Source organism: Antechinus flavipes, chromosome 4 (genome assembly GCF_016432865.1).
Source record: "Antechinus flavipes isolate AdamAnt ecotype Samford, QLD, Australia chromosome 4, AdamAnt_v2, whole genome shotgun sequence".
Lineage (NCBI taxonomy): Eukaryota > Metazoa > Chordata > Mammalia > Dasyuromorphia > Dasyuridae > Antechinus > Antechinus flavipes.
Genome location: NC_067401.1, coordinates 24,809,711 through 24,837,303, shown reverse-complemented (window position 1 = coordinate 24,837,303; position 27,593 = coordinate 24,809,711). Strand labels below are relative to the sequence as shown.

General features: G+C 41.2%; 2 protein-coding genes across 2 annotated transcripts in view; one reads left to right on the top strand and one right to left on the bottom strand.

The window, feature by feature from the left end:
* The window catches only part of SPECC1 (sperm antigen with calponin homology and coiled-coil domains 1), a 280,120-nt gene that overhangs the window by 72,958 nt on the left and 179,569 nt on the right, over positions 1-27,593 (top strand).
* Positions 18,474-22,383, bottom strand: LOC127558781 (DNA topoisomerase 1-like). Its single transcript, XM_051992089.1, has one exon. The coding sequence runs from the start codon at positions 22,366-22,368 to the stop codon at positions 19,987-19,989; it is 2,382 nt and encodes a 793-aa protein (XP_051848049.1). The 5' UTR covers positions 22,369-22,383; the 3' UTR covers positions 18,474-19,986.

Here is a 27,593-nt window from a genome sequence, read left to right as displayed (position 1 = left end):
GGGAGGGAGAGCTGATGTGTTGGCCAGCAGCATCAGGATCCCAGAAAGATCTGTGCTGAAGCTCTGGACCTCATTGGATGGATGCAGTTTAACAGGGGAAAAACAGACGCTAGGAATTCGGCATCATGGATGGGAGACACAGCAAGGGAGCAGTTGCTGGGACAAGGATCTGGCCTTTTAGAGGGCAGGAACAAAGCTCAGTTAATGAGTTTTCCAGGTTGAGGGGAGGAGAAAGGGGAAAACCTGTGATTTTCATAAATATCTGAGGGAACTCCTGGGTGAGAAAGCTACTTCTTGCAATGCGGATTGTCACTTTCTTTTTCCTCATAGTCTTAGAGAGTTTCCTGGGTGGCTGAGAGGTTGCCCACGTGGCCGGTGTGGATCTGCAGTGGGACTTGAACCCATGTCTCCTATTTGCTGGCTCTCTACATCTGGAGCATTGGGTTCCATCCTGAGCATTGGAGGCTTACGGAGGAGATGGATCACTCAGGGGCTTCTCCAGAGATGGGTGCGAAGGTGCTGAGAGGGCTGGGAACCAATTGGAGGGTATGGGGTTATTTTTTCCTAGCCTCTGTGCCTGATCCTGAATTGGGTTAATGAGCTATATAATCTTCCTTGGGTTCTTGGCCACCCACAGAGGTGTTTCCCACAGGACTTTGGCATCCTTGTCCCCTCTAGAAGGCAGGAGGGGTTTAGCTCCCTGGGGTTAGATGTGATGTTCACGGAGACCAGGGTCTCAGCAGAGTCCAGTTCTGGTGAGTTCTCACAGCCACAGCCATTGTGAGGCAGTCCCCAGGCACAGGGAGGCCAGTGGCACTTGTGAGAAGGGATGAAAAGCGATCTCTGATACCTGAGAAGGCACAGAAGGCTCGCTGGTGGATCATCCTTACTGGGGACCACACACGCGGCTGCTGCTTGGGAGAACCTAGGCAGGGAGAGCTAAGAGCAGGGGAGGATTGTGGAACAGGAAGGCAGCTTGTGTGGGAATGGAGGAGCTAGGAGATGAAATTGCAAGGGCCTGGGTTCGGATCCTGTCTCTGAAGCTTCCTGTGAAATGTGGGGCCATCTTAGATGATCCCAAAGGTCCCTGCCAGCTCTAAATCTGTGCTCCGGTGTTTGTGGGGTGCAGCAGAATGGGATGATTCTCATGTTTAGGAGATGTAATGATGGAGTAAAAAGAGACCAGATTTGGAGTTCAATGCTGCTGTGACTTCTGGGGGCAATCTCTCAGGGCTTCTGTTTCCTTACCTGAAAGATGGGGATAAAAATAGCCCCTATATCATGGTGCTCACGGGATGCTAGATCCTAGAAGGAGAGACTTCAGGGGCCATTAGTCTAACCCAAAGAGCTCTGGGTTTGAATCCAGCCTTCGATACTTATTGCCCCTATCATTTTTGCCTCTCTGCTTCTCACCTGTAAAATGAGGAGGCTTCTGAGCTCCTTTACAGCTCTGGATCTGGGATCCTAACGTCTCTAAGAATCCAGGGCAAGTCAGACCAGTAATAAGCATAGGAAAGAAGATTTAATTGTGGGGATCAAGTGAGATAATGTCCAGATGCAGCAAACTGCCTTAACCCTAGCCCCATGAAGGGCAGCTCTGGTGCTTGCAACGAGAGAGTGGGATAAGTGCTACTGAAGGGGCTTTTCTTCCCCAGCTATGAGCCTTAAAGAGAGTCTTTGATGGAGCTTTAGAGGGATTGCAGATGGTTTGCTTTTATTTTTGTTACACTTGAGTCATTTCTCAATGTGACCTTCTTTGGGGTCTTCTTGGCCAAGAAATTTTCTTCTCCAGCTCATTTTACAAATGAGGAAACTGAGCAAATGGTATTAAGTGACTTGTTCAGGACTTGTTCAGTTAAGTGTCAAACTGGATTTGAATCTCGTCCCCATACTGCCCTGTGTCCTGTTTGCTTTACTGGCTGCTATTAAATGGGTGGTCTTAATTGATTTCCCCACAATCAGCATTTAGTTCAAGTTTAGCCTGCCTGACACACAGTAGGTGCTTCACCAATGGGGATTGATTCATGAGTTAAGAACAACACTATAAATCAGATATTCTGGGAATTGTTTTCATTTTAGTTGGAAAACTCCCAGTGAAAACTCTTTCTGCTAATCAAGATTAGCATCCGTGCCATGATTTCTAGCATCAGAGAGTATCCCAGACATTCTGTGGATAAGCACCTACTATGTGCCAGACTCATTCTAAGCTTGGAGATACAAAGAAAGGCAAAGGCAGTCCCCGTTCTCAAGGAACTCCCTCTAATGAAAGAGACGACATGCAAATGATTGTACACACACAAGGTATTTGGAAGATAGACTCAGAGGGAAGGTGCTGGGGCAATGGGGTTGTTGGGAAGGGGCCTCCCAATATCTGTCAGGAGCAGGTCTTGACCCCTGGCTCTTCTGAACTTCAAGACCAGTGCTCTATCCACAAAACCTGCTGAACCCATTTTGTAGATGAGGAGACGCTGGCCTTAGCCATAGTCCTCCGGCTCCCAGCCCTGTTCTTCCCTGATTTCAAGGATTAGCAGTAGAGAACGTCTGCCCTGTCCTCCACTCTGCCTTTTATTAGCCCAGAGTATTTGAAGTGGTGTCTAATATATGTGCTTTCCACTTAATCCATTCTCTTAGCTGGCCAGGTTTCTGTCAGTACAAGGATGTTCTCCTAGTTGTGACCTTGCTTTATCTCAGCTGAGATTAGCTCTCTTATCATTTGTTGTTTTCTTCTGGCTGACTCTTACCCTGCTAATAAGTCCTAGCCCAGGCCTGAACCTGGGGAAGAGGGGAAAGGTGTCATTTTCCGGCCTGTGGTCATTTCAGCCAGCAAAGGCTTCTCTCAGAAGGCAAACTCCTTCCCAGCTGGGCTCTTTGATCCTGGGATGCTCTCCCACAAAGGTCAGCAATTTGCTGCCTTTCAGAAGAACTTTGGGCCAAACTTTCACAGTTGTGAAAACGGAGCAAACTTCATCAGAAAGGACTGCTCTCCCGGGCTCTCGAGCTGTCACGTTGGATTTGTGCCCTTTTACATTTAACAGGGCATGGATGTTGCCAAGTAGAGATTTCATCCCCTGCAAGCCAAACTTCATCACCCCCAAGTGACCCCGACTTTGCAGAGAAAACTCAACTTGGCTGATGGAAAATGAGAATAAAAGATGAAAATTGGGCAATTTCTGTCTCCAGCTGCTGCAGGGGTCCTGCAGCTCTGAAAAGCTTTACTTCTTTAATTAAGAGAGGCGTGTAATGGAGGAGAGAGGTGGCTGGGTCTGGATTCCAGTCCTCCTTCCCTGACCCATCCCTTTACCTTTTGGTGCCCTAGGCAACTCTGAGACTTGTCATAGCAAAGTCAAGTCAACTAGCATTTATTTGGCACCTGCTATGTATCAGGGACCCTACTAAGCATTGGGTATGAAGAAAAAGGGCACAACAAACCCATTGCTGCATGAATAAAAATACAGTCCCTAGATGGCGAGTAATCCAATATATATGTTAAATAAGTACAATTCTTCTATATGTATTTCCACAATTATCATCTGCACAAGAAAAATCAGATCAAAAAGGGAAAAAAAATGAGAAAGAAAATAAAATGCAAGCAAAGAAAATAACAACAAAAAATACAGTCTTAAGAGGCAGGGGAGAGAAGATGCTGACCTGCTTTGGGAGAGTTCCCTGTACTAATGAAATCACAGGTCCAATCCATGACCTTTGTAAGCACCTCCTGTGTGCTAGACACTACTCTAAGCTTTGATGTCAAAACAAAGTGGGACATTTATGTATCTTTATCTAGATATAACTTACCTTATTAGAATGCAAGCTACTTGACGACAGATATCACTTCTATTTTTTTCTTTGGCTCCCTAGTGCTTATCACCATTTCTGGCACACAGTAAGTGCATAATAAATGCTCAATGATTGATTGATTGGGATCACTTCTCCCTCCTCCAGATTGTATTCAGAAACATTACATTCAGTTTTGAAAAATACATTTTAATAAAGGCACTGGCAAACTGAAATGAGGTCCTGAGAAAGGTGATCAAGATAGGAAGAGATGGGAGTGATCATTTATTAAGCACTGTGATAAGCACTTTGCAAATATTAATTTCATTTGGACCCTCATAATGAAAGTTAGGTGCTATAATTATCCCCATTTTATAGATAAAGGAACTGAGGCAGGCAGAGGTGAAGTGCCCAGGATCACACAGTCAGTAAATGTTTAGAGCAGGATTGGAATTCATGTCTTCTTGGCTGCTAGCCCAGTGCCCTACTCCCCCGTGGTCCCTTCAGCTCTCAACCAGGCCTTCTTTCCCCTATATGTATAATGTATTTTACCTCATGTAAAAGGGCAAGAACTGTCTTTGCTTTTGGGTTTATGTCCTCAGTGTCTAGTACAGTCTCGGATCTATTTTTGTTGTTGTTCAGTCATTTCAATTGAGTCTAACTTTCCAAGAGCCCATTAGGGGTTTTCTTGGCAGAGATAAGTGGTGATTCGCCATTTCTTTCTTCATTTTATAGTTGAAGAAACTGAGACAAATAGGGTTAAGTGACTTGCCCGGGGTCACACAGCTAATAAGGGTCTGAGGCTGGATTTGAATTCAGGTTTTCCTGACCCCAGTGCCGGCACTCTATCTACTACATCAACTATGGGTTGGGCCATGGTACATCCTTAATAATTTTCATTCATTCATTCATTCTTTCATTCATAAATAGCATGCTACATAGTAGGAAGATGTGGAAGTAGAGAACTGGGGTTCAAATCTCAATTCAGTCACGTAACCTTAGGTAGGTCACTTACGTAACTTTAGGTAGGTCACTTGCCCTATTTGCTCATCTTCATGATGAGGAGGTTGGGTTCCATGACTTTTAAATCATCCAGGATGCTATGAAATAACAAAGCTTTCAACTCAGCTTGTGGAATTTTAACCCTCTGTGGAGAGGTCTGGAAAGGGACAGCCATGACTGCAGTTTTTATCAAATCCTTGTCTTTTGAAAGGGGGAGTTTTTGCATTTTGGGGTGCAGTTGATCACCACACACCTAAGGGAAGGTAACTGGCTAAGTTTGAAGGAATTGATTCTGTCATCTTGATCTCAAGGTGTAAACTTTTAAATATTCACTTTCTGGACAGCTCCTTTAAATATGAAAATTTCCTTAATCTGGAGACCTTTGGGAGCTACAAAATTATAAGAAGAACTCACTTCTTTAGGACTTTAAGGCTAGCAAACATATGCGCGTTGTCTCATTAATTCCTCCCAACAATCATGTGAGGCTGATGTAGTTATTGTCCTCATTTAGTCAATTCACAGAATCATCAAGTGTTTGAAACGCCTTTGAGGTTGAGGCTAATACAGGACTGAAGCAGGATTCCTGACTTCTAATCTAACATTATTACAAAATTCTTCTCTCTTGTAGGAAATCCACAAACCCATATGGATATATACCATTCATTCACATTTTGGCCTTTTTTTTTTCTTTCATGATTTATATATGTGTGTGTGTGTGTGTGTGTGTGTATGTGTGTATTCATATGTGTGTTTTGTTGTTTTAGTTATATATAAAATACTTTTTTTACATTTGTTTTTAAATCTTTGAGGTCCAGATTCTCTTACTCCTTCGCACCCTTGAGAAAGGCCCATGTGAAGTTGTGCAAAACATTGCCATAAAAATCAATGTTGTAAAAGAAAACACAAATTTCCCCCCAAAAAATTATGTTTCACTCTATTAAAACAATCAGTTCTTTCTCTGAGTATGGATAGCATTTTTTATAAGTCCTTCAGAGAAGTCGTGGATCATTGTACTGCCAAGAATATCAAAGACATTCACAGCTGATTATCTCACAACCTTACTAGTACTTTGTACACAGGACATTTCAGTTTGCATGAGTTCATGGAGGACTTTCTAGGTATTTTTGAGAGCATCCTGCTCATCATTTCTTGTAGAACAATAGTATTCCATTATAATCACAATTTTGCCTTTATTTAGCTCCAGGAGTATCTACAGAGTGACTTGGTACAATTAATAAACAAACATGTGTTCGGTAGACTAAATAAATGTGTCTCCCATATGGTTCACTATTATGTGACTGTAGGTAGATGCCTGAAGTGGATGACTCAAAGATCATTGCTTTTGAAGCAGTTTGGGGTTGACATAAATGTTTTCAGTTGGTGGAGTCTAATGGTTGTAAGGTTGTACTTAGCATACAGGGATCCAAGAAATGTTTTGGATATTAAATGGGGGACCTCCAAAAGTTTGGTCTCTGCTAAGTTGTCTTTATAAGAGGCAGTGGGCTCCAATAGACTGACTGTTAGGCTTTTAAAGTCAGGAAGATCCAACTTCCATGACTGCTTCAGGGAGTTTCTGGATTTCTGACCTCGGGCAGATCAATATGCAATAAAATTTCCAATAGCACCTATTTTATGAGATTGTTGTGAGGGTCAAATGAGATCATGTGCTATCTAGGTGACCAGGGGATCAAGATGTGAACCTGGAGACAAGAAGATCTGAGTTCAAATTCTGACTCTGACACCATCACCTTGATCAAGTAGCTTTACCTTTGTCTTCCTCAGTACTCTTATTTGTAATGGGGGGATGATAATAACTCCTACCTCTTAGGTTGTTCAGGATTGAATACGATTATCTTTGAAAAGCTTCACATGTCATTTAAATGCTCACTATTATTACAAAGCTTCTCGGTTGTCTTGAGTGGTAGCTATGGTTTTCATTTATTTATTTAACCATTTCTTGAGTTGGCTTCTCTCCTCACCTAAGATGGTCAGAAATTCTATGAGATGGGGCCATGTTTTCTTCTGCTGCTTTTCGATCTAGCCCATAGCCAACCAAGCGTGCCAGTCATTCGATAAATATTTGTGGAATTGAATTAGCCAGCCCGAGACCGGAACGGAATGGGCCCTTTCCGTGGTATCTGGGGAGACAGGCTGGCACAGAAGGTGGTTTGAGTGATTTGAGCAGTTCTCAAAGTCTGTGGGCACTTTGGACCCTTTCCCAAATCTTGTTGGCAAGGGAAGGAGATTCTTTGCCATTGGCAGGATTTTGATGAACGTTTCGTTCGGCCTTCCCCCTGGCCCAGGAAGAATTCTCATGCCTGTGGGTGGTGTGTGTTTTGTTTGGCTCAGATTGATGCAGATTGGATGTTTGGTGATGGGGGGTGGTGGGAGGGTAATTCCTGTTTCTCAGAGGTAGGTGAGACATTTTCATTTAGGTACAGAAAGCACCAAAGAACAAGAGAAAAATAAAACTATTTGAGTATAAGGGTTGTTAATCTCTCCTTTGACATTGACAGTATCATCAAAGACCCTTTTAATGCTAAAGACCTGAAGAGGAAGGATGAACAAGAGTTTGTGAAAATATCAGGTTTTTGTTTCTTTTTTCTTTTCTTTTCTTTTTTTTTTAAAGTACTTCAATAATGAGAATGCTTTAAAAGTGGCTCCACTTTGGTGTTGGAAAACAATCTTAGTTCAGGTAACATGGCTTTATGTTGTGCAAAAAGATAAAAATTTTGCCACTGTGATTACACCCTTCCCATCAATCCAGGTCCAATTATGTTATGGTACTTAACATTTAAAAGGCTCAGATTGGGAAGATCTGGTTTGGAATCCCATCTCTCCTGAAAGTTTCTGAGACCTTCAAGTCCTTTCTTCTCCTGGGGCTGATTTTCTTCATTTATAAAATAAAACAATTGGCCTGCATGACCTCTATGGTTTCTTCAAATCAGTTCTAGATCTGTGATGCTCTGAGGTGTCCCACTTTCTCCAGGATATGGATTCTTAACTTTGTAATGGTTGTAAGGTTGTACTTAGCATACAGGGATCCAAGAAATGTTTTGGATATTAAATGGGGGACCTCCAAAAGTTTGATCTTTGGGCAAGTTAAGCTGGGAGTGAAGTGACCATGGCTGGACTTCTTCATGAAATGGCCCCCTTGACAAGGGACTGACCAATCACACAGGTCTCAGGAGAAGGCATCTTGAGGTCACTGCTGAAGAGGTACAACAATTAGGAGATGGAGGTGAGTGGATAGTCAATAATATCTTGTAAGCAGACATAAAGGGAGAATGAAAGAAAAGGAAAGGAAGAGAAGAAAATATAGAAAGGAAGGAAGAAGGGAGGAAAGAAGATGGGGAAAAAGGAGGAAAGTAAGGAAGATGGTAGAAAAGGAAAGTAATAGAAGAAAAATGTGGAAGGGAAGGGAAGGAGGGAGGAAAGAAGAGAGGGGAAAAAAGAAAGAAAAGAAGGAGGATAGAATAAAAGGAAAAGAGAAGGAGAAAAGGAAGGGAAAGTAGGAAAGGAGGAATAGAAGGAGGGAGTGAAGGAGGAAGGAAAGAGGGAAAAGAAGAAAGAAGGAAGGGAGGTGAAAGAAATGGAAAGAAGAAGAAGAAAGGGAAGGAAAGAAAAGAAGAAAGAAAAAAGAATTGGAGTGAGGGGATGAAAAAGGAAGGAAGGAAAGAAGGAAGAAAAGACAGAAGAAGAAGGAAGGAAGGAAGGCAAGTAAGGATGTTTCACATCTTTCCATCTTTACTTACATATTTAGCAGTTTCCACTGATGATACAGAACGTGTCTGAACAGACACGGCTGAATGAATGATGAACACTCAGTCCAACTAGAATGTACCAACTAGCCAGATTCTGTTTTATTTCGAGAACTGCTTAGAGGCAGATGTCCAGGAAGCATCGCAGCCGAACTCAGCTTGGAGCCCAAAGTTGGCCGGCCTGCGCTTAGTTCATCCTTGGAAAAATGTTTGTCACGTTGTCTGTGTAAGAGCTGGATCTTTGGGGCCCCGGAAGGCAGGGGAACCTTATGGAGCTGCTGGTGGGTGTTTTATTAAGAAAAGCTTGTGTGGTATGGAGGAAGGAACACAGACTCTGGTGTCCAGCCTCTGACACTAATTACTAATTACAGGGAAATCTGAAGAAAAATCATCAAACCTCCTTGTACCTCAGTTCCTACATCTGTAAAACAAGATGAACTCAATGATCCCCGAGATCCCATTGAGAACTAGACCCATGGTCCTTTGACCCCATGACTTATATTCATATCAAAGAAGTCCCTGACAATCTCAGCATGAAATAATTCTAATAAATCTTGGATTCTTTTTTTTTTTTTACAAGGGTTAACCCCTCCACCTGAATCATTGCTTCTGAATTTTAAAATTTCCAAAGTACATCTGAATGGGTGGAAATTGTAGGGTCAGAGATCTAGAACTGGAAAGCACCCTGGAGTCCATCTGGTCTCCATATTGGAAGAGGGAAAAATGGAAAAGTTCAAATAAGATGCTAAGTGGCAGAACTGGAATTTGAACTCAGGTCCTGTGACTGGAAAGGTCAGTGCTCTTTCCATTGCATTATTTGTAATTCTCTAGTATGGTGGGCAAAGCACCTTCTTCAACAACGTGCTATTTAATAACACTAACAATTATAGCAGCTAGCATCTACATAGAGCTTATTTTGTGCCAAAACCTGTACTGCCTTATCTCTTTTAATTCCAACACTAACCTTGCCAGGTAAATGCTCTGTTATATTCACATTACAATCAGGGAAACTGAGGCAAACAGAAATGAAGTAACTTTCTCAGGATCACTCAGCTAGTAGATGTCTCAGACTCAATTTGAACTCAGTACAAATATTGTCATTGTCAGTGAGGAAAAAACCTGAAAGAAGTGAGGCGACTGCTTAGTCACACAGAATCCCTCAGTGTCCCGACTCTACCCTCTTTCCATTGTTCCCTGCCATGCACAAAGTTGCTTCTTAACTGATATTAAGATCAACCAATCAGACATTTACTTCTTAAAAGTTATTTTTATTTTCAAACAAAGATCTGCCTTTCACCATCCTCCCTTCCTTTTCCCCATGTCTTTATTGAAAAAGCAAAAACAAATACAAAAATCCTATTATAAACATGAATAGTGAAGTGGGAAAAAATTCTGCATTGACCCTATCAAATATATGTGTGTTTACATATATGTGTATGTAGTGTGTGTGTCATATATACACATATGTATATATAACACACATGTATATGTGTCTCATTCTGCTCCTCTCTCAGAAGATGGGTGGCATATTTTATCATGAGTTCTCTGAAATTATGATTCATTGTTGAGTTCATCAGAATCAGACATTTATTGAATACCTTCTACATGTATGCTGGGCACCGTGGATATGAATATAAAGAATAAAAAAATCCCTGTTCTCAGAGAGCTTACATTCAAATGGGAAAGACAGCAAGGACATGTATAAGTATAGATGCAGAATAAATAGAGAATATAAATAAATGAAATGTAATTAAGAAGGAAGGGAAGAAAAGGAAGGAGACAAGTATTTATTAAATGCTTATTGTGTGCTAGGCACTTTACAAATATTATTTCATTTGGATCTTGCAACAAACCCTGGGAAGGAAGAGGGAAGAATTATGATTATCCCACTTTTATAGTGGAGGAGGAGTTAGAAGGGGGGAACTGCTAGTTGGGGTGGGAGTAAAAGTTGGGATCAGCAAAAACTGCTTGTTGATGTGTAAGCTGATGCCTAGGCTGAGCCTTGAAGGAATAGAGAGATTCTATGATTCTAAGGTTGTAGATATATTTAAAAATAATGAGTCAATCCCCAAGCCCTATTCTGTCTCTCTTTTTCTCTTTCTCTCTCTCTTGTCTTTCTGTCTCTGTGTGTGTCTCTGTCTCTCTGTGTGTGTACCTGTCTCTGTGTCTCTTTCTCTATATTTCTCAAAATATTGTGTTCTGAATGTGGTTCTATTGTTGTGGAGTCATTTCAGTCATGTCAGACTCTTCATGCCCCATATGGGGTTTTCTTAGCAAAGATATTGGAGTGATTTGCTATGTTCTTCTCCAGCTCATATGATAGATGAGGAAACTGAGGCATATGGGGTTAAATGATTTGCCCAGGACCGCACAGTTAGAATGTGGTTTAGATGATCGTTTATCATGAGAAGTAAAAATGAAGGCTCAAGTGGCTCAGTTTCCTTCTTACGGGCTGACAAGGTGGTCTAAGTTTTGTTAAGTCCTTTATTTGAGAACATTTCTGAGTATTACAAGTTACATAAAAGAAAACTAGTGATCTGAGCTAAGGATGTGATGCTACCTTAAGTTGTTAAGCAATTTCCCATCCTTAAAATAAATGGCTTATTAAAACAATGTAACTGAGTAAACTTGTTTAGTAATAGTTTGCATTTAAATTAATCAATTTAAAATACATCAAGTACGCCAGAGGTACCAGAAAGTGCCAGGATTTTTCACCCATTCCTTCTCATTCTCTCATCATCATATATGCTTGTGGTCAACGCGGACTTCTTTCTCTGGAATCTGTTGTTGATTTTTTTCTTCTTTCCCATCCCATTATTTCATAAAGGTCTTTCACAATTTCTTCATATTCCTCCATATTCTCTAATATGAATCTGCCTCATCTTCTTTAACTCTCTATTGCTGGGAGTTTAGATTGTTTCCAACTTTTCAAAGTGCAGATAATGCTACTCGAAAATCATTGAACAAATAGTTAATTTTGTTTTATTTTGTTTTATTTTAGATATATAGATTTCATTATAGCTCTTTCCAGGTATCCCAGGACTAACTCCATACATCTTTTGTCCTCCCTAGATATCCTGCCCTTGAAAATGACACAATTAATAATAATGAATACTGTGATAATTGTTTAATGACCTTGGTCCTAACTGGATGAAAGTTCAGGGGCCGTCAAATCTATTATCCCCATCCCTGGGTCACATAAGTTCTGAACTGTCCAGCTATGGCCCTTTTCTCTGTACTGTCCTTCCTTCCCTGGAAAGACTTTTTAACTACAAAAAATAAGTCACAGAAAAGCCGGAGTTGATTATCAGGATCTTTGTTTTTCCCTGTGCTTTACTCAGAACCTTACACAAGTAAGTGCTTAATAAATGCTTATTGACTGAAATGTAAAAGCCATCCTCACTGCATCCTTCTTGAGGATTATTCTTTGTAGAGTTGGAAAAACATGTGTTGTCATCCCCGCTCCCTCTTCTCCCATTTCTCTCTTCCTATGGTTAAAAACCACAATGAGAAAAAACCTCAGGTCTCCATTATTACAGACTCACCCAAACTTGAACCCAAGCTTTCTGAGCTATGAAATCACTCTTTGTCACTGTTCTTCCTCTGACACGAGCAAGGCAACCACCTTTCAGCTAAGTGTTTATATTAACTGCCACCTGCCAGTTTTCTCTGTCCCTTTATTCTGTTTGCTGGAATGATCACAGTTGGAAGCATCTTTTGCTTGTGTGTATGTGTGTGTGTGTGTGTGTGCGCGCGCACTTTTAAGGGGATAACTTTTATAATATCTGTGCTTTCTTGGGACGAGCTACACATCTGGGCGACTTTCAGAGGCCAGTGTGTAACGTTCCTTCCAGGGGGCTGGCGATTTCCCAAACTACAAGCATATAAATTACCTTCCTCCCCGGAGAGCATGAAGCTGCTTCCTTTCTTTTCATCCCATAGGTTTCCAATCACTGGCTTATGTTTGTCTTTGTGACTCTGGCTTCAGTCATAAATTGGAGCAGGCTCCTTCACTCATTCCCTGCTAGGGTTAGTTCACAGCTAATGTCTTTCCTGCCTTGCTTTCTAACGTTGTCTCCCTTCCCCCGGCCCCCTACTCCTGAATTGGGTAAGCTTCATGTCCCAAAGCAATCCTGAAAACGAATGGAGGTCCCAGAGCATTTACAATAAGGCTGAAGGCTGCCACAAAGCCGGTTTTATTATATAGCCAACATATGGGACAGAGCTGTTTGGGTTTCATTAAAACCAGCCGTCTTGTACGGCAGTTCATGTTTCTGTAGAAAGAAATTAAAGAGAGTCTGGGCTAAAAGACTTCATGGCACGAAATTCATAGATTGGGATTGGGAAATGACATCAGGAAGGGGGATGTGGTAAGCAAGACATTTTAATCAACAATTTTATTTGGAAGCTGATGGCTTCCTAACTTGGTTTGAGTCAATAATCTGTGTCCGGTGATCACATAGCCGGAATGAAAAGATGATTTGCCAGAGCAGGACTGGAATACAGGGGAGGGACATGTAAACTGAATGATGGATAAAAAAAAAGCATACACCATCCACAGTGTCAAAAAAAATCATTTGCAAATAATAGGATTGTCATTGAATGAGCACCACAAAATTTGAAATTGTCAAACATGAAAGTATTTTAAATTCTTCAAATTTTTTTCATTTTTATATCATGTTTACTTTTTAATATATATTTAATATAAGGAAAAACCATTCCTTATAAAGAGAATAAAAAGGGGGAAGACAGTTCAGTAAAAAAAATCAGCACAGGAGTCAAATCTCATGGGGTATGCAGTATCCCTACCCTACCTATCCCCTGCTTGAGCAAAGGAAGAAGAGAAATTCATTCTCAGCTCTCTATTAGGACCAAGCATGGTTGTTATAAGGACACAATGGAAAGTGACAGTTTTTGTTCTTGCTTCATTGTTGCCGTAGTTTATGTTATTTTCCTGGTTCTGATTACTCCGCGCTTTACCTATACTTATAACAGCCTTTGTATATTTTTCTGTATTCTTCCTCATCATATTTTGTTATGGTGCAACGATGCTCTGTTATATTCCATATATCACAATGAGTTTAGCCATTCTCCAACTTTTTAATCTTAAAGTCAAAAATCAACCAGAAGCCAGTATACAGACTTTATGAGAAAAGGAGAAATCTGCTGCTTATATCTTTCTAGATGTCTGGTAAACTCGGCATGAGAGAGATTGGCTTTAATTTCCCAGTCCGAGGTTTAATTTAAGACCTGGGTTTTCATCTCCAGAGTTAGGATTGGGTCAGAAGATAAACAGGCATAGGGAGGTCTATGATCTGATATTTTTTTCTCAGCCATCAGGCAGAAAGTCTGAATTTCAGCCATTTTTAGTCAATGTCCAACTCTTCATGACACCATTGGGGTTTTCTTGGCAAAGATACTGGAGTGGTTTCCCATTTTCTTCTCCAGCTCATTTTACAAATGAGGAAACTGAAGCAAACAACGTTAAGTGACTTACCCATGATCACATGGCTCTTGAGTATTTGAGCCTGAAATTGAATTCAAGACTTCCTGACTTGAGAATTAGTGCTGTATCCATTGAACCACCTGGTTGAATATTAGGATCCAGATTATAGGATCTTGGGGAAAGGTTCTCAGAGGATAGCAGAGTTCAAGTTTCTCCTATTTTATTTCTTTACATTCCTTAATAATCATCATTTCTTAGGGTGAGGTGACACTCATGTGTCACATCATCCTTTTTAGCCATTAGTAAAGAAAAATTAAGGAATTAAAGAAAAATAAATTAAAAGATTTTAAATTCTTTTTTTTAAAGAATTAAAGAAAATTAAATTAAATTAAAGAAAAAGCCTGAGGCCTTGAGAGGGTGAATCAATCCGGCAGATGAATCCATCCCACCTGGTCACTGGAAGGCATCACATGTTCTTGCTGCTACACCATGCAGCTTTCTTATTTTAAGAACAGAAGTAAAGATGAGGGTAACTTATTTCACTAACATTTCTTATTTAAAAAACCCCGGTCCTTGTGATAATCCTGTGAGGTTGGTGATATTGAGGAGCAAAGACAAGCTTGGAACTCTTGAGTTTAAATTAGCTCTCTTTCTGCAATGAATGAATGAAAAAACTTAAGTACTTAGTATGAATAAGGTGATTCAGGGCAATTCCAATAGACTTGTGATGGAAAGAGCCATCTGCATCTAGAGAAAGAACTATGGAGACTGAATGTGGAGCAAAGCACAGTATTTTCACCTTTTCTTGTTGTTTGCTTGTTTTTTTTTTCCTTTCTCGTGTTTTATTTTCCTTTTGATCTGATTTTTCTTGCTCAGCATGATGAATATGGAAATATCTTTAGAATTGCACATGTTTGACCTATATTGGATTATTTGCTATCTTGAGGAAGGGAAAGGAAAGGAGAAAAATTTGGAACACAAGGTTTTACAAAGATGCATGTTGAAAACTCTTTGCATGTGTTTGGAAAAATAAAATACTATTTAAAAATAAATGAAAATTGGCCCCTCAAAAAAAATGCTCAGGGTGTGCCAAGCACTGTGCTAATTGCTAAGGATACAAATAGAAAAAAAAACCCAGACAGCCCTTACCTTGCAGCTCTCTCCTAAGTTGTTCACAAGCACTTTTCTTTGAATCAGAAGGGTGCACGTATTTCTCCCACGGCTCTGACTGTTTATCCTGATGCAGGTTTCTTGTTCTCAGGGAGTCTGGAGTTGGCCCTTGAGTTGCTTTTGGCATGAGAAGCATTCTTGCAGGGAATGCAGAGGTCTTAAGGTCAACACCTGTCTGGCATTCACCTGGGGACCACCCAAGAATGGCTGAATCTTTTCTCTGTTCATGGCATCCTTTACGTGGGAACGCACGCTCACTGTGACCACAAATCCCGGCCCTCGGAAACAGATGGCTTATGGAGCCCTGGTCCCTGCAGGGCAGGGGGTCATTGCATCAGTTGCTCTAAAAGTCACCAAGGTAAACTCTGACAGCTGAGGACACAGAGACTTGGATGGTGATTAAAATTTGCAGAGGTAGAATTTGAACTCATAACCAGACCCAGGTTTCATTCCCCTGCATCAAGCTGCCTCTGTGGAGTACTGTAGATCCCCAGGTTATCTGTGTGTGAATGTGTGTGTGAGTGTGTGTGTGTGTGTGTGTGTGTGTGTGTGAGTGTGAGTGTGTGTGTGTGTGTGTGTGTGTGTGTGTGTGTGTGTGTGTGTGTGTAGATCTGCCCCCCCATTTCCTCCTCCCTCCCCAACCCTCATGGTTATGGATCTTTGGGGAGTTTGTGAAATTGACCAGGCAACAACAGACCTTTATATCCTGCTTTAAAATTGCACTCTGGGACCCTCACTGTGAATTGGCTCGGATCCTGGAAACTGATGCTCGAAGAAGCCTCCAGAATTCGTCTGGACCGGTCCCCTGCGCTCCAGCAGGTGAATGACTCAAACATCCCCAGACGAATGGTTGTCTATAACTTCCTTAATGACTCTGTCTGAATGCTATAGATCATGTTTCGTCGGCTTTAGAGAAGAAAGGGCCCTCGGAGAGCATCTTGTCTATCCCTCCCCTCATTTCCTCATTTTACAGAGCAGGAAACTGAGGCTAGTTACAAGATCAGTATCAGAATTTAAGTCTCCTGATTTGCTCTTTTTTTCGGGGCAGGGGGGACTGTGGATTTTTTTCCCTCAAAATTCTACCTTCCTTTTTTTCTTTTTAATATTTAGATTTAGAACTCTGATAAACACAAGGAAAACATCAGGCAGCACGATTCCTGGCATTTCTGACTCAGAAGGAGGAAGTAGCTGGCCACAGCCTCATTCTTTGCCTTAATGCTCAGAGGAACAAGCTAGCCGCCTTAGCTGGTGAACAATCCACCCCAAAAAGAGTGGGCTTGAGAGGTTTACGGCTGTCCTTCCCCTTTCCCAACAATACGAAGGAAGGCCTTTAAAAAGCCCCAAAACAAAGCCTAAAAGAATGTGAGAGGGCCAAAGGGATTATACGAATAATGTAGACTGGAATTGAGCCCGATTCAGGTGAGGTTATCTGATTTCACAAGGTATGTCTCTGTGCTAGCTTGAATGCTGATGGAGAGATGCTAACCTTCACAGCTGCATTTACTGAAACTTTAGTATCATAGATCAAGGGCTGGAAGGGACTTCAGAATCGAATTCAAATGTCTCATTCTACAAAGTCAGAAACTGAGACGCAGAAAGGGCAAGTGAGGAAGAGGAGGCAGTGGACAGAGCAAGGAAAGCCTGGGACAAAATCCCGCCCCGGACCCTTTACCGGCTAAATGACCCCGCACAAGTATTTTTCTTTTAGACCCTCAGTTTCTTCAATAGTATAATGGGAATAATCAGAGCAGAAACCATCTCAGGTAAGATCACTGATGTATCAAGTCAGCTCTTATATGAACTATTTGTGTCCGACCCGTGGCAGAGCTTTGAAGGCTCTCATTGGTCTGATTGGCCACAGTCGGACACATTGTAACTCGATTCTAACATAGTAAGGGCATTTCGGTCCTCTGATAAGGAAGGATGACAACATTAAGTTAGCTACTGTTACCATTATTGTCATAATAATAATAATAATAATTACTGTTATTATTATGATATTGGACTTGTGATTTCATTGGTGTGAATTCCTATACTTTGTGAATCTGGCATACTTGTGAACTCCGGTGAGTAAAGGTGTAAACACAAGCATTGTACTAATTAGTTCTACTTAACACCTTGTTTCAGGTTCTGGCCCAAAACATCTTGTAAGATCAGATCAATAATCTATCAACTCTAGTGAGTTAGCAGTTTGTAAAGATTCCAACATCTCCCCCTTTCTTTTATTTTAGAACACAGGATGGTCATGACCTCCCTGACTTCTCAAGGAGGTGAGAACTCCCAAAAAAAGGTGATCACGCCTTCCCTGACACCTCAGGAAGAGAGATGAAAACACCAAAGGAAATAGGAAGTCAGATTAGATTAGGGAGTTTCTGAAGGGGCTCACTTGAAACAGGTACACATAAATCCACCAATATGGGCCAGAATTTTGAAACAGATATATTGCACATAGCAATATAACACAGGCTAGTAGTAATGTAACAAATAAGAATCAACATGAAAATTTAAGTACTGCAATAGTCTCATCAACAATTTTTCATCTCAAGAAGTCCAATGATTCTTGCAATTACATAAAATACTTAAGCACATAGTAATATAACACAGGCTAGTAGTAATTGACAAATAACATGAATCAACCTGAAAATTTACACATGTCCATAAGTCCTAGAAATTGTCCATAAGGAATCCATTGTCCATTAGTTCATGTGCCAGGAATCTAATAATTCCTGTAAGCTCTGAAGTACTGCAAAAGTCTCATCAACAATTTTTCATCTTAAGGAATCCAATGATTATTGCTGTTTTTTTTTTTTCTCCCAAGAACTAAAACAGTCTCATCTTGTGTTAGGAAATCCAATGATTCCTAAAGTTTTTTTTAAAAGTCCTTTTAACAGTCTCATTGTCAGCCATGCTCTTTCTTTCTTTTTTTTTTTTTTTTTTGATATGTAGTCCAATTTCGGTTTTATTCAACTCAACATTAATTTTTTTTTAATTTTATTTTATTTAATAATAACTTTGTATTGACAGAATCCATGCCAGGATAATTTTTACACGACATTATCCCTTGCAATCACTTATGTTTCGTTTTTTCCCCTCCTTCCCTCCTCCCCCCCCCCCCAGGATGGCAAGCAGTCCTAGATATGTTAAATATGTTGCAGTATATCCTAGATACAATACATATTTGCAGAACCGAACAGTTCTCTTGTTGCACAGGGAGAATTGGATTCAGAAGGTAAAAATAACTCGGGAAGAAAATAGCCATGCTCTTTCAATGGTGAGCACAATCAGCAAGAGAACCACCTGATATTTCTTGGGTCTTCTCCTTTGTTTCAAGGGTCTGCTCCGTCTCTCTGCGATGGACAAGGCGAATGCGGCTTGTTGGCACCCATCTGATTCCTTCTCCACATGTAGAGATTCAAGCAAACCCTCTCCCCAAAGCAGTTAGCCTATCTGGTCCCTTCCATTCACCACTTTCTGGATCTCTCCACATCACCTGGTGATTATCTAAAGATAGTGGAGCTGCTCGCACTGGACACTGCTCTTCTGATGGGTTATAAAACCTGTCTGCTGGAGCCAGTGCATCTTTATCAAAGATTAAAAGATTAAATTAGAAGTTCTCTAGGGTTACCCATGGCTCCCCCATTCTTTTGTTTTTGGAGTAGTGTTTTAATGTCCCTGTTTCTTCTTTCTACGATTGCCTGACCTTGAGGAAAGATGTGGGAAATGGTCTTCGCACACACTCTAAGCTAACAATGCCTCTAAAACTAATGATTATAGCAAAAAAAAAAAAGTCTTCACATTAAAATTCTGCTTTTTATTTTTTTTTTTTAATTTTTTACACAATTACAAAAGAAAAAATAAAAGCCCTAAAATCTTGATTATTTTTTCCTTTTGGGACCAAATACTCATTTTCCTCAAAATTTATTGACCTGTGGAACTTTTGACACAATAGACTCTTTCAAGTAAAAACATTGGGGTTTAAAAAGAAAAAAAGAGAGATGGGTATTTTAGAAGTGTACAGAACAAAGAATGATGGGAAAATGGTTTCAGTCACTGATTATTTCATTATTATCAAACTCACTCATCTCTCATCCCTCCCAACCCCAATCTACACAATTTTTAAGATCAAGAAAAAGGTTTAAATATTTCAAAATAATTAAAAGAAATAAAAATTCACATTTAAAAAGGAACACTCAAGTCAGGAAGCATCTTCCCATCATGCTTTGCTGTGAACAGATGTCTGAACTGAAATACCGCCAATGTCACAATTGCTTCAAGCTAAATGAAAATTGATTCCCATGACGGTAGTGACAGCTCTAACAGGTGCGCTGGGTTTCTGTTTTACTTAATTTTAAATTTCTGAAATGGGAGAGGAGAAGGAAGTGGGGAGGGAAGGGTTAGGAGTTCATTTTCTATTAAAATATAGAAGTTATTGCAACACCCTAACTGTAAAAACACACCAATATAATCAGACTTCATATACAGTAGCTAAAGAACCCAAACTCTTCAGTGAAATAGCAAATTTGTCTGGCGGAAGGTTGACAAATTCCCATCCACTCACCCTCTTAAAAAAACAAAACAAAACAAAACAAAAAATGAAAAAAAATCATACAGCTAGAATTTTGATATCTGAAATATTTTTAAATAAGTCTCTATTAGAATATTTCCAGGTTTTTCTCTTCTCAAAGATGTTGGCTTGTTAACACTTCCTTGCCCACTTGCTGTCCTTCTTTCCTCACTCCCCTCCCCCCAAGTACAAGGGCAAGTAAGGCTCACAGTTTCTTAATATTCCTCAAACCTGTTTCCTTCCCATAAAACCTCACCCTGTAAAAACAACTAAAATTCATAGTCTTTATCGGCCATGTCAATGGCCCAGGCAAACTTCTCTCGCTGGGTTTTGTTATAAATTTTCTCAATCGGGATCCCCCACTTCTTACACCAAGCAACTGAGATCCTGGGATCTAAATAGTTGAGTTTGGAAGTTCCCAAGGCAATCTGTTTGTTCTCCTCTCTGTCTGTGGCCTGAACCTGCAGCTTCATCAACTGCTCCTCCAGCCTCTGAACAGCTTTCTTCTTAGTTTCTACCACCTTTTTAGACTTGACATCCTTTCGGACCTTGGCCTCAGCTTTGGCACTTTTCAGATCTCTTCGGGCATCAGCGAGCTGGTCCTTCTTGGCGTCAATCTTAGTCTGCAGGTTCAGCATGGACTTCTCAAAAGTTTTTGGTGGTGCCCTCTGATGGTTACACAGAATTGCAACAGCTCTGTTGGCACGATTGTAAGAAAGGATCTTTGCTGGGATATTTTCATCCGGGGCAGTGAGCTCCTTTAGCTGCTGCTGTAGCGTGATAGAGGCGTTGTACGTACGGAAAACCTTGGCTGTCAAGCCCTCCATGAGATCTTGAAGGTGTTTGTTGAGGATACTGGTATTTAGTCTATCAAAAAGATCATCCTCAGGCTGCTTGTTCTCCATAAATAGCTGAAGATTCTTAAAAACCCTCTTCTCAACAGGGACCTTGTTGTAGTATCGGATGGAATCCTTTCCTAGGAAATCAAACTCAACCACATATTCCTGGCCATCCATCTCCGGATGTAAGTTGATGTGCTCTAGTCGGAGGGAACAGCAGCCCACAGTATCAGCTGTCTCTCCTTCTTCTTTCTCATTGCCAGCTCTCAGAGCAAGCTTGTCAATGAAGTATAATGCTACAGCCCTCTGTCGGACTTTCATTTCCTTGGACTTCCAGTCTTCTCGGTATTGGTTCCGGATCTTGTCTACGCACTTCTTCAATCTACGGGCTGTCTCATACTTCTGCCAATCCTTCTCCCCCTTGATTCTTGAACTAGGGTTCAGCATAATGTACTTGATGGATCCTTGGATATTCTCAGTCCAGGACACCAACCAGGTAACCTTGTTATCATGTCGAACTTCTTTCCATTTATGTCCAGGGGGAGGAGGAGGAACCTTGGCATCTTTGCTACAGTTGATAATTATATCTTCAGGCATAATTCGCCTTTTCAACATTCCCATCTTTGGATGATTGCCTCGGCCCCGGAAAAGACCTGGAGGTTCAATTTTGAAGTTGGCAATTCTCTCTCTGTGATTGTCCATCACACAGAAACCATATTCTTTCAATAGCCTTTCATTTTCCTCTTTGGTTTTCAGTTTCTCTTCCTTGCTCATTTGCTTTCTTGCTTCCGACTGGGCTTTGAAATACTGGCTTATCTGGTTGAAGTCACACTTGCTAAGACTGGTGATATTATTTTTCTCTTCATTTGTCATCTCCTTTCTCCAGTCTTTGAAGAAATTTTTCCTAAAAATATCCTTAGTAGTGTATTCATGGTCAAGCATTTTTGCAAAGAATGTAGCCACTTCTTCTGCTTTGGGACTCAGCTTCATGACTTTACCATCATAGTAGAACTTGACATTTTCTGGCAGAGGCTCGTAAGGTGGAGCAAACACAGGGCCTTTATGTTCCAAGAATTTCCACTTGATGCCTTCAGGATAGCGCTCTTCTTCCCACCATTTCCATTTTTGCTCCTCCTCTTTCTTCGGCTTCTTCTGCTTGTTATCTGGTTCAGGAAGTTTCTTATCTTTGTTCTTGATTTTTTTTGCTTTGTTGTCCTCCTCTTCCTCTGGTTTCCGCTTCTTCACTTTCTTGATATCTTCTGTTTTTATTTTCTTGGGTTTATAATCAGCATCATCATCCTCTCGGGGTCTCTTTAAAGGCTTGATATCTTCTTTAGGTGAGGCAAAATAACCATCATCATCTGGTTCATCTTTAATACGAGGAGGACTAGAAAAACCATTTTCTTTCTCCTTCTTTATTTTTGCATCTCCAGATGGTCTTCCCTTTTCTTCTTTTCGTTTCTCCTTGTCTCTATCTTTGTGTTTGTCTTTATGTTTCTCTGAGCTGCCATCTCTGTGTTTGGTTTTCTCCTTTTCTCTGTGTTTTTTCTCTGAGGAATCTTTGTGCTCACTATTACTGTGCTTGGACTTTTCCCGGTCTTTTTCCTTGTCCTTCTTGTGCTCTTTGTGTCGGTGTCTACGATCTTTGTGTTTATCTTTGTGTTTGTGAGAATCATTCACTCGGAAATCCACATCAATCTGGGAGTCGTTGTGCAGTTGATCCCCACTCATGTCGGATGTAGCTGCAGCACCGGCGAGACTGGGAACGGGGAGGGCAATAGGAGGCACAGACTGCCCCTTCAGGCCCCACATTGGGCACCAAAATGTGGTGATCTTTTTCTTCTCAAAACGCAGCCAGGTGATAAAAGTTCAGATCTTTTATTGTCTTTAATATAGCCCGGTTAGCTTAGAGCCCTCCGAATGTCTCCAAATCCAGAGGTTTTGTCCTTCAGCCTCTGCCTCTGCTTTCTTCAGCCTCCAGCCAGCACAGAGATAGAATGAATCTCTTGTCTCCTTCTCTTGGGGCTCGGCTAGCTTTCTGGCGAGTCTTTCAGACCAGCTTGGTCTCAGTGGGGGAGGTGCAGGAGCCCAGCCACCAACCACAGTGGTGTGAGATGAAGATGAATCTGGTTGTCCACTGAACTCTCCACTCGTAGCTTTATCCTCTGAAAACTTCTTCTGCCACCAGCCAGCCAAGTAGAAAATATTCTGGAATAGCTCTCTCTTCACTGGCCTTATATAAGACTCTTCTGAGAGAATGGGATTATGGGTTTTCTCCCATAGTGCTCTCTGGCTCTAACAGCTTTAAGGGAGGTGTGAACTCACAAAGTTACAAAGTTACAAAGTTTACTTGTGAACTCCGATGAGTAAAGGTGTAAACACAAGCATTGTACTAATTAGTTCTACTTAGTACCTTGTTTCAGGTTCTGGCCCAATAATCTTATCAACTCTAATGAGTTAGCACTTTGTAAAGATTCCAACACCTATAGGAAGTACCTTTTACCAGTGGAGGTCCGTCCTTGTTTTTACACTTGGACACCAAGTAACTCTCCGAACCCACCTTTCTCAGAGGTGGATCTGGACCCAGATCTCTGTTTTTCATTTTTATCAATTGTATCACTACTTGGTCCAGGACTCTCAAGGCATTGTAAAGAGCATTTCCATATCCTTATTATATAAAACTTCTAGATCTGCCTTCATGCTTGTGCTGATCCCATGCTCTTGGCTGCCCTGCAACTCATCTCACGAGTTACTTAATGGTGTTGTGGAATCCCATCCTCCCTCCTACAGTTTTATCTGATGTGGCTCTGATGGGGGAGTTGGGAGTTGTTTGAAATTATCAGGAAACCTTTGATCATCTTAATTTCTCTTCCTTTTTAGCCTCTTTCTTGCGAATCACAGCAAATAATATTGTTATTCAGTCATGTCCAACTCTCCATGGAGTTCTTTTAGCAAAGATACTGGAGTGGTTTGTCATTTTCTTCTCCAGCTCTTTTGACAGATGAGGAAAATGAGGCAAATGGGGTGAAGTAACTTGCCCAGGATCATGTAGCTATTGTCATATTTCTTTTAAAATGCTCCCACTCTTCTAAACAGCATAGCACAGTAAGTAAACTCTGACCTGGGAGTGAATCTGGGTTCAAATCCCACCTTTACTAACGATTCCATGTGTGCCTCATTTTCTCCACAAAATGAGATATCTGTGCCAGGAACATAAAAGTTGGGCCCTTCGAAGGCATCTGATTTAACCACCTCATTTTACAGATGAGGAAACTGAGGACTTGAGACTTTAAGTGATAAGGATCTTGGCTCTAGAGCTGGAAGGGACCTGAGAGACCATCTGGTTCAACTCCTCTTAAAGATGAGAAAACTCAGGTCAAGAGAGTCAACAAACATTTATTAAATGATTTATTTACTCATGATTATTTATTATTGTGTTGGTTATTGTGCTAGGAACTGAGAATATAAAGAAAAGCAAACCAGCCTCTCCCCTCTAAGGGGCTCCCAGACCGAGGGGGAAACCACATGGAATACCTTTGCTCAAGTCCAATTCTTACCTCTTCAGAGTTGATGAAAGGTGCTTTCAGAAGGAAGGCCCTACAGGTCCTAGGGGGTCTGGGAAAGTCCTCCTGCAGAGATTAGGAATTGAGCTGAACTAGAAAGGTGAGCAGAAGGGAGCATTCCAGGCCTCCAAACACATGGGGCCTGACAGGTTGAATAATTTTCCCACACGCAAAGATGTTAAGCCAGAAGGATCTTGATAGAGGAGGAAACTGAGGCCCAAAGACACCCAGACTTTTCCAAGGTCACACAGGTGATAGCAGAGCTGGCTTCCAAACTCAGATCCTCTGTACCACACTGCCCGCCTGGGTGGCTTGCTGAGCTCCCTTAAATCTACAGCTGTTGATTTCCTCTTTGCCAAATCCAGTGGCACTTTTTCTCTGTCCTTGACTGACTTCTCAGCTGCATAGGACACTAGGGAGCCTCCTTTCTTTCTTGAAAAATCCTCCCCCTCTCAGCTAAGCCCTATTATCTAGGCTCTCCTACCTTCCCTAGGGGTACTCTGTATGCTCCAATTAGCCCAGAGCCCCTTATCTCTTTCCTTTGATTGCTTCTCTCTCCTCCCGTACCCCAAAGATGGATTTTCTCTAAGACTAGTTCATACCATCCTAGCTTTTTAGAACTTGAATGGGTCTTTGAAACATAGACATCCAGGATTTGAATTTTGATCTTATGATAACATGGATTATGCTCATATATAGGAATCTTGTCAGTTTGGGGGAACAGATGTGCCATTTTCTCTCCAGTTCTCTAGAGGAGACTTTTGAATAACCTCAGCCCTCTGGCATATAGCCAAAAACTCAGAATGAAGTTTGGGGGGGGGGTTGAAGAAACCCTGTGAACTGCCAAAATTACTGTTACAAAGGTTGCATGTTACTAGAGATGTGTTGGAATAGAGAAAGTGCTGGATTTGGAATCAGAAATGTCCCATGTTCTAATCCCATCTCCTACATTTACTAGCGTACATTTTTTTAATTAGCACCTCCTTTTACGTGACCATGGACAAATCATATGATTTGAATCTCAATTTACTGATCTATAAAAAGGGGTTTATCATTATTACAAGTAGCACCTCCTTCCTAGAGTTGTTGTGAGGATGTTGAGGCAGCATGTTGGAGTGATGTAGAGTCAGGAAGACCTGTGTTCAAATGCTATTGACAGGTCACTTCACTCGGTTTCTTCATCTGTGAAACAGAATAGACTCAATGATCTCCATCAGGGACTCCCTTAGTGTGGTCCTCAAGAACCCTTTCAGGGAGTCCTCAAGTCAGAAATCTTTTTCTAATAATATTAAGACTTTCAACAATAGTGACTCTCAATAAATATAACCTCATATAAACAAAAGTTCTTTGGATGGCCCTTGATAATTTTTAAGAGGAAAAAAGTGGTTCAGAAACCAAAAAGTCTTTAGCAATCGCTGATCTCCAAGACCCCCATTTTAGCTTTAAATCTTTGTTTTTTATGATCAAATAATTAAATATTATTAATGCCGGTAAGACTTGCTTCTCATATTATTCAAATGGCATGTTATGCTGGATTAAGAGTTGGGATGATTTCCCAGATCTAACCCTCAATTTCCTCATCTGTAAAATGAAATTAGCATCAATAGCATCTTGCTCCCAGGGTCAAATGAAGTCATGTATGTGAAGTGCTTTCCAAGCCTCAAAGAGCTATGTGAGTGAACATTAGTATAGAAACAGCCTGGAGTAGTGGATTTAAATGGTGGAATTTAGGAATTTTGACAGGCTAGAACTGTGGACTGAGGGAGGGAATTTAGTAGTTAAAAACAAAATAAAATCCCCTGAGCTAGTGGAGGTCTGAGGATGGGGATGGGCCTAGGTCCTGTGAAAAATCCTCAGGATGAGTAGAGGGCAATCTCAATCTGAACTCGTAGTGTGTGACCCAGCTGCCAAAGAAACAGATGCAGAGTGAGAATGTATTTATAGAAGTCCCGTGTCTGGAACAAGGGAGGTGACGTCTCCCTCATGTCCTGGCCCTGGTGAGGCTGTATCTGGAGGATGATTTTCCATTATGAGACCCACATTTTAAGAGGAACGCTGATAAAGTGGCGTGTGTCCAGCCCGTGGCGGGTGAAGTGTCGGTCATTCTCCCATCCCAGTCACGAACAGCAGGATATTTTGAAAAAGACCCAAGATCGGGGCATATTAGCTTTCTTTTGGCTTTCTGAAGAGTTGCCAAATGGAAGAGAGAATAGGCTTTTCTTCTTACATTGCTGGATAAAACACAACTAGAATCAATGAATACGAGTTCCAGGAGAGTAGATTTCTGCTCAGTGTAAGGTCAAGAGAGAAAACCCATCATTGGCCTCCCAGGATTCTGTCCAGATTAAGTTTATTTCTCTTTTTTTATGGATGGTGAGTTTTTTCCCCTACTTTTCGATTGTCTTTCAGTATTTGGCCCATTATTTCAGCTTGCTCTCTTGTCATATCCCCTTCCATGTCTTCCCAAGGTTCCTCCTTGAGGAGGAGGTATGGATAAATGGGGTGGACCAGTAGTTATGCCCTTCAACAATGACAATATTTTCCAGAATTCACCACCTAAGGCAGGCAGGTCGCCAAGAGGGAAATCACTGTGGCCACCAGCCTTCCCTCAAGTCTCTATCCCAAGACAACCAAAAAAACTGGCGTGGGCTGGGTCCCTTCCATGACTGGTGTAGCATCTCCATCCCACACTGGGAGCTTGTCACCTGCCTGGGCAATTTCACAATGTGCCCGCCAGCTGTTCTGCCCTCTATTGCCCCATTGTCAGAGCCTCCTGCGGGGCACACAGCTGTCCAAACCGCCTCCAGAAGTCTGTTCCTCCTGTGCCAACATGAAGTGACTAAGGGAGGACTAATTGCCTCCAATATGACAGAAGGGACTTCCTCCTTCTTACCTCTAGAGTTCTTAGCTATTGAGGTCATCAAAATGGACCATTTCAACAATGTGGTAGGGAGTTCACCAATACGTAGTCTTAGAAAAGTAGAGAACTTTTCTAAGTAGAAAAGTTAATTTTTTAGATTTCCAGAATCTTAATCTTAAGAGAAAGCACATTCAGGTTGTTTCCTGGGGTATGACACACAGCTGGAGACACCTTTGATGATGATGTTTTATTTTTAAACTAAACTTATGATTTAATTAGTATAGCAGGCTCTCAGTGAGTTTACTTTTTCCAAGTAGATAAATAGACCATCTGGTCCAATCCTCCAGTCTCCCAGGAGACTGACGCCTAGGGAAGAGACTGTTCACACAGGTAGTGTCTGCGGCTGAACTTGAATCCCAGACTTCCTCACTTGGAGGCCAGTCGGCCTCTCATGATCATTTATATTTTTAATCTCAGAACATCTGGTTCTCTGTAGTCTGTAGGCCTCTGGTTATTTTGCCACATGCATGACAGTGGCCTGAAGCCTCAGGCAGACACTAATAAACTACAGGGAGTACAGAATTTTAAACTCCGGGAACGAACTTTTCTAATCT

Excerpts from the sequence above, each read along its gene's own strand:
- LOC127558781 (XM_051992089.1), bottom strand. The coding sequence starts at position 22,368 with ATGTGGGGCCTGAAGGGGCAGTCTGTGCCTCCTATTGCCCTCCCCGTT.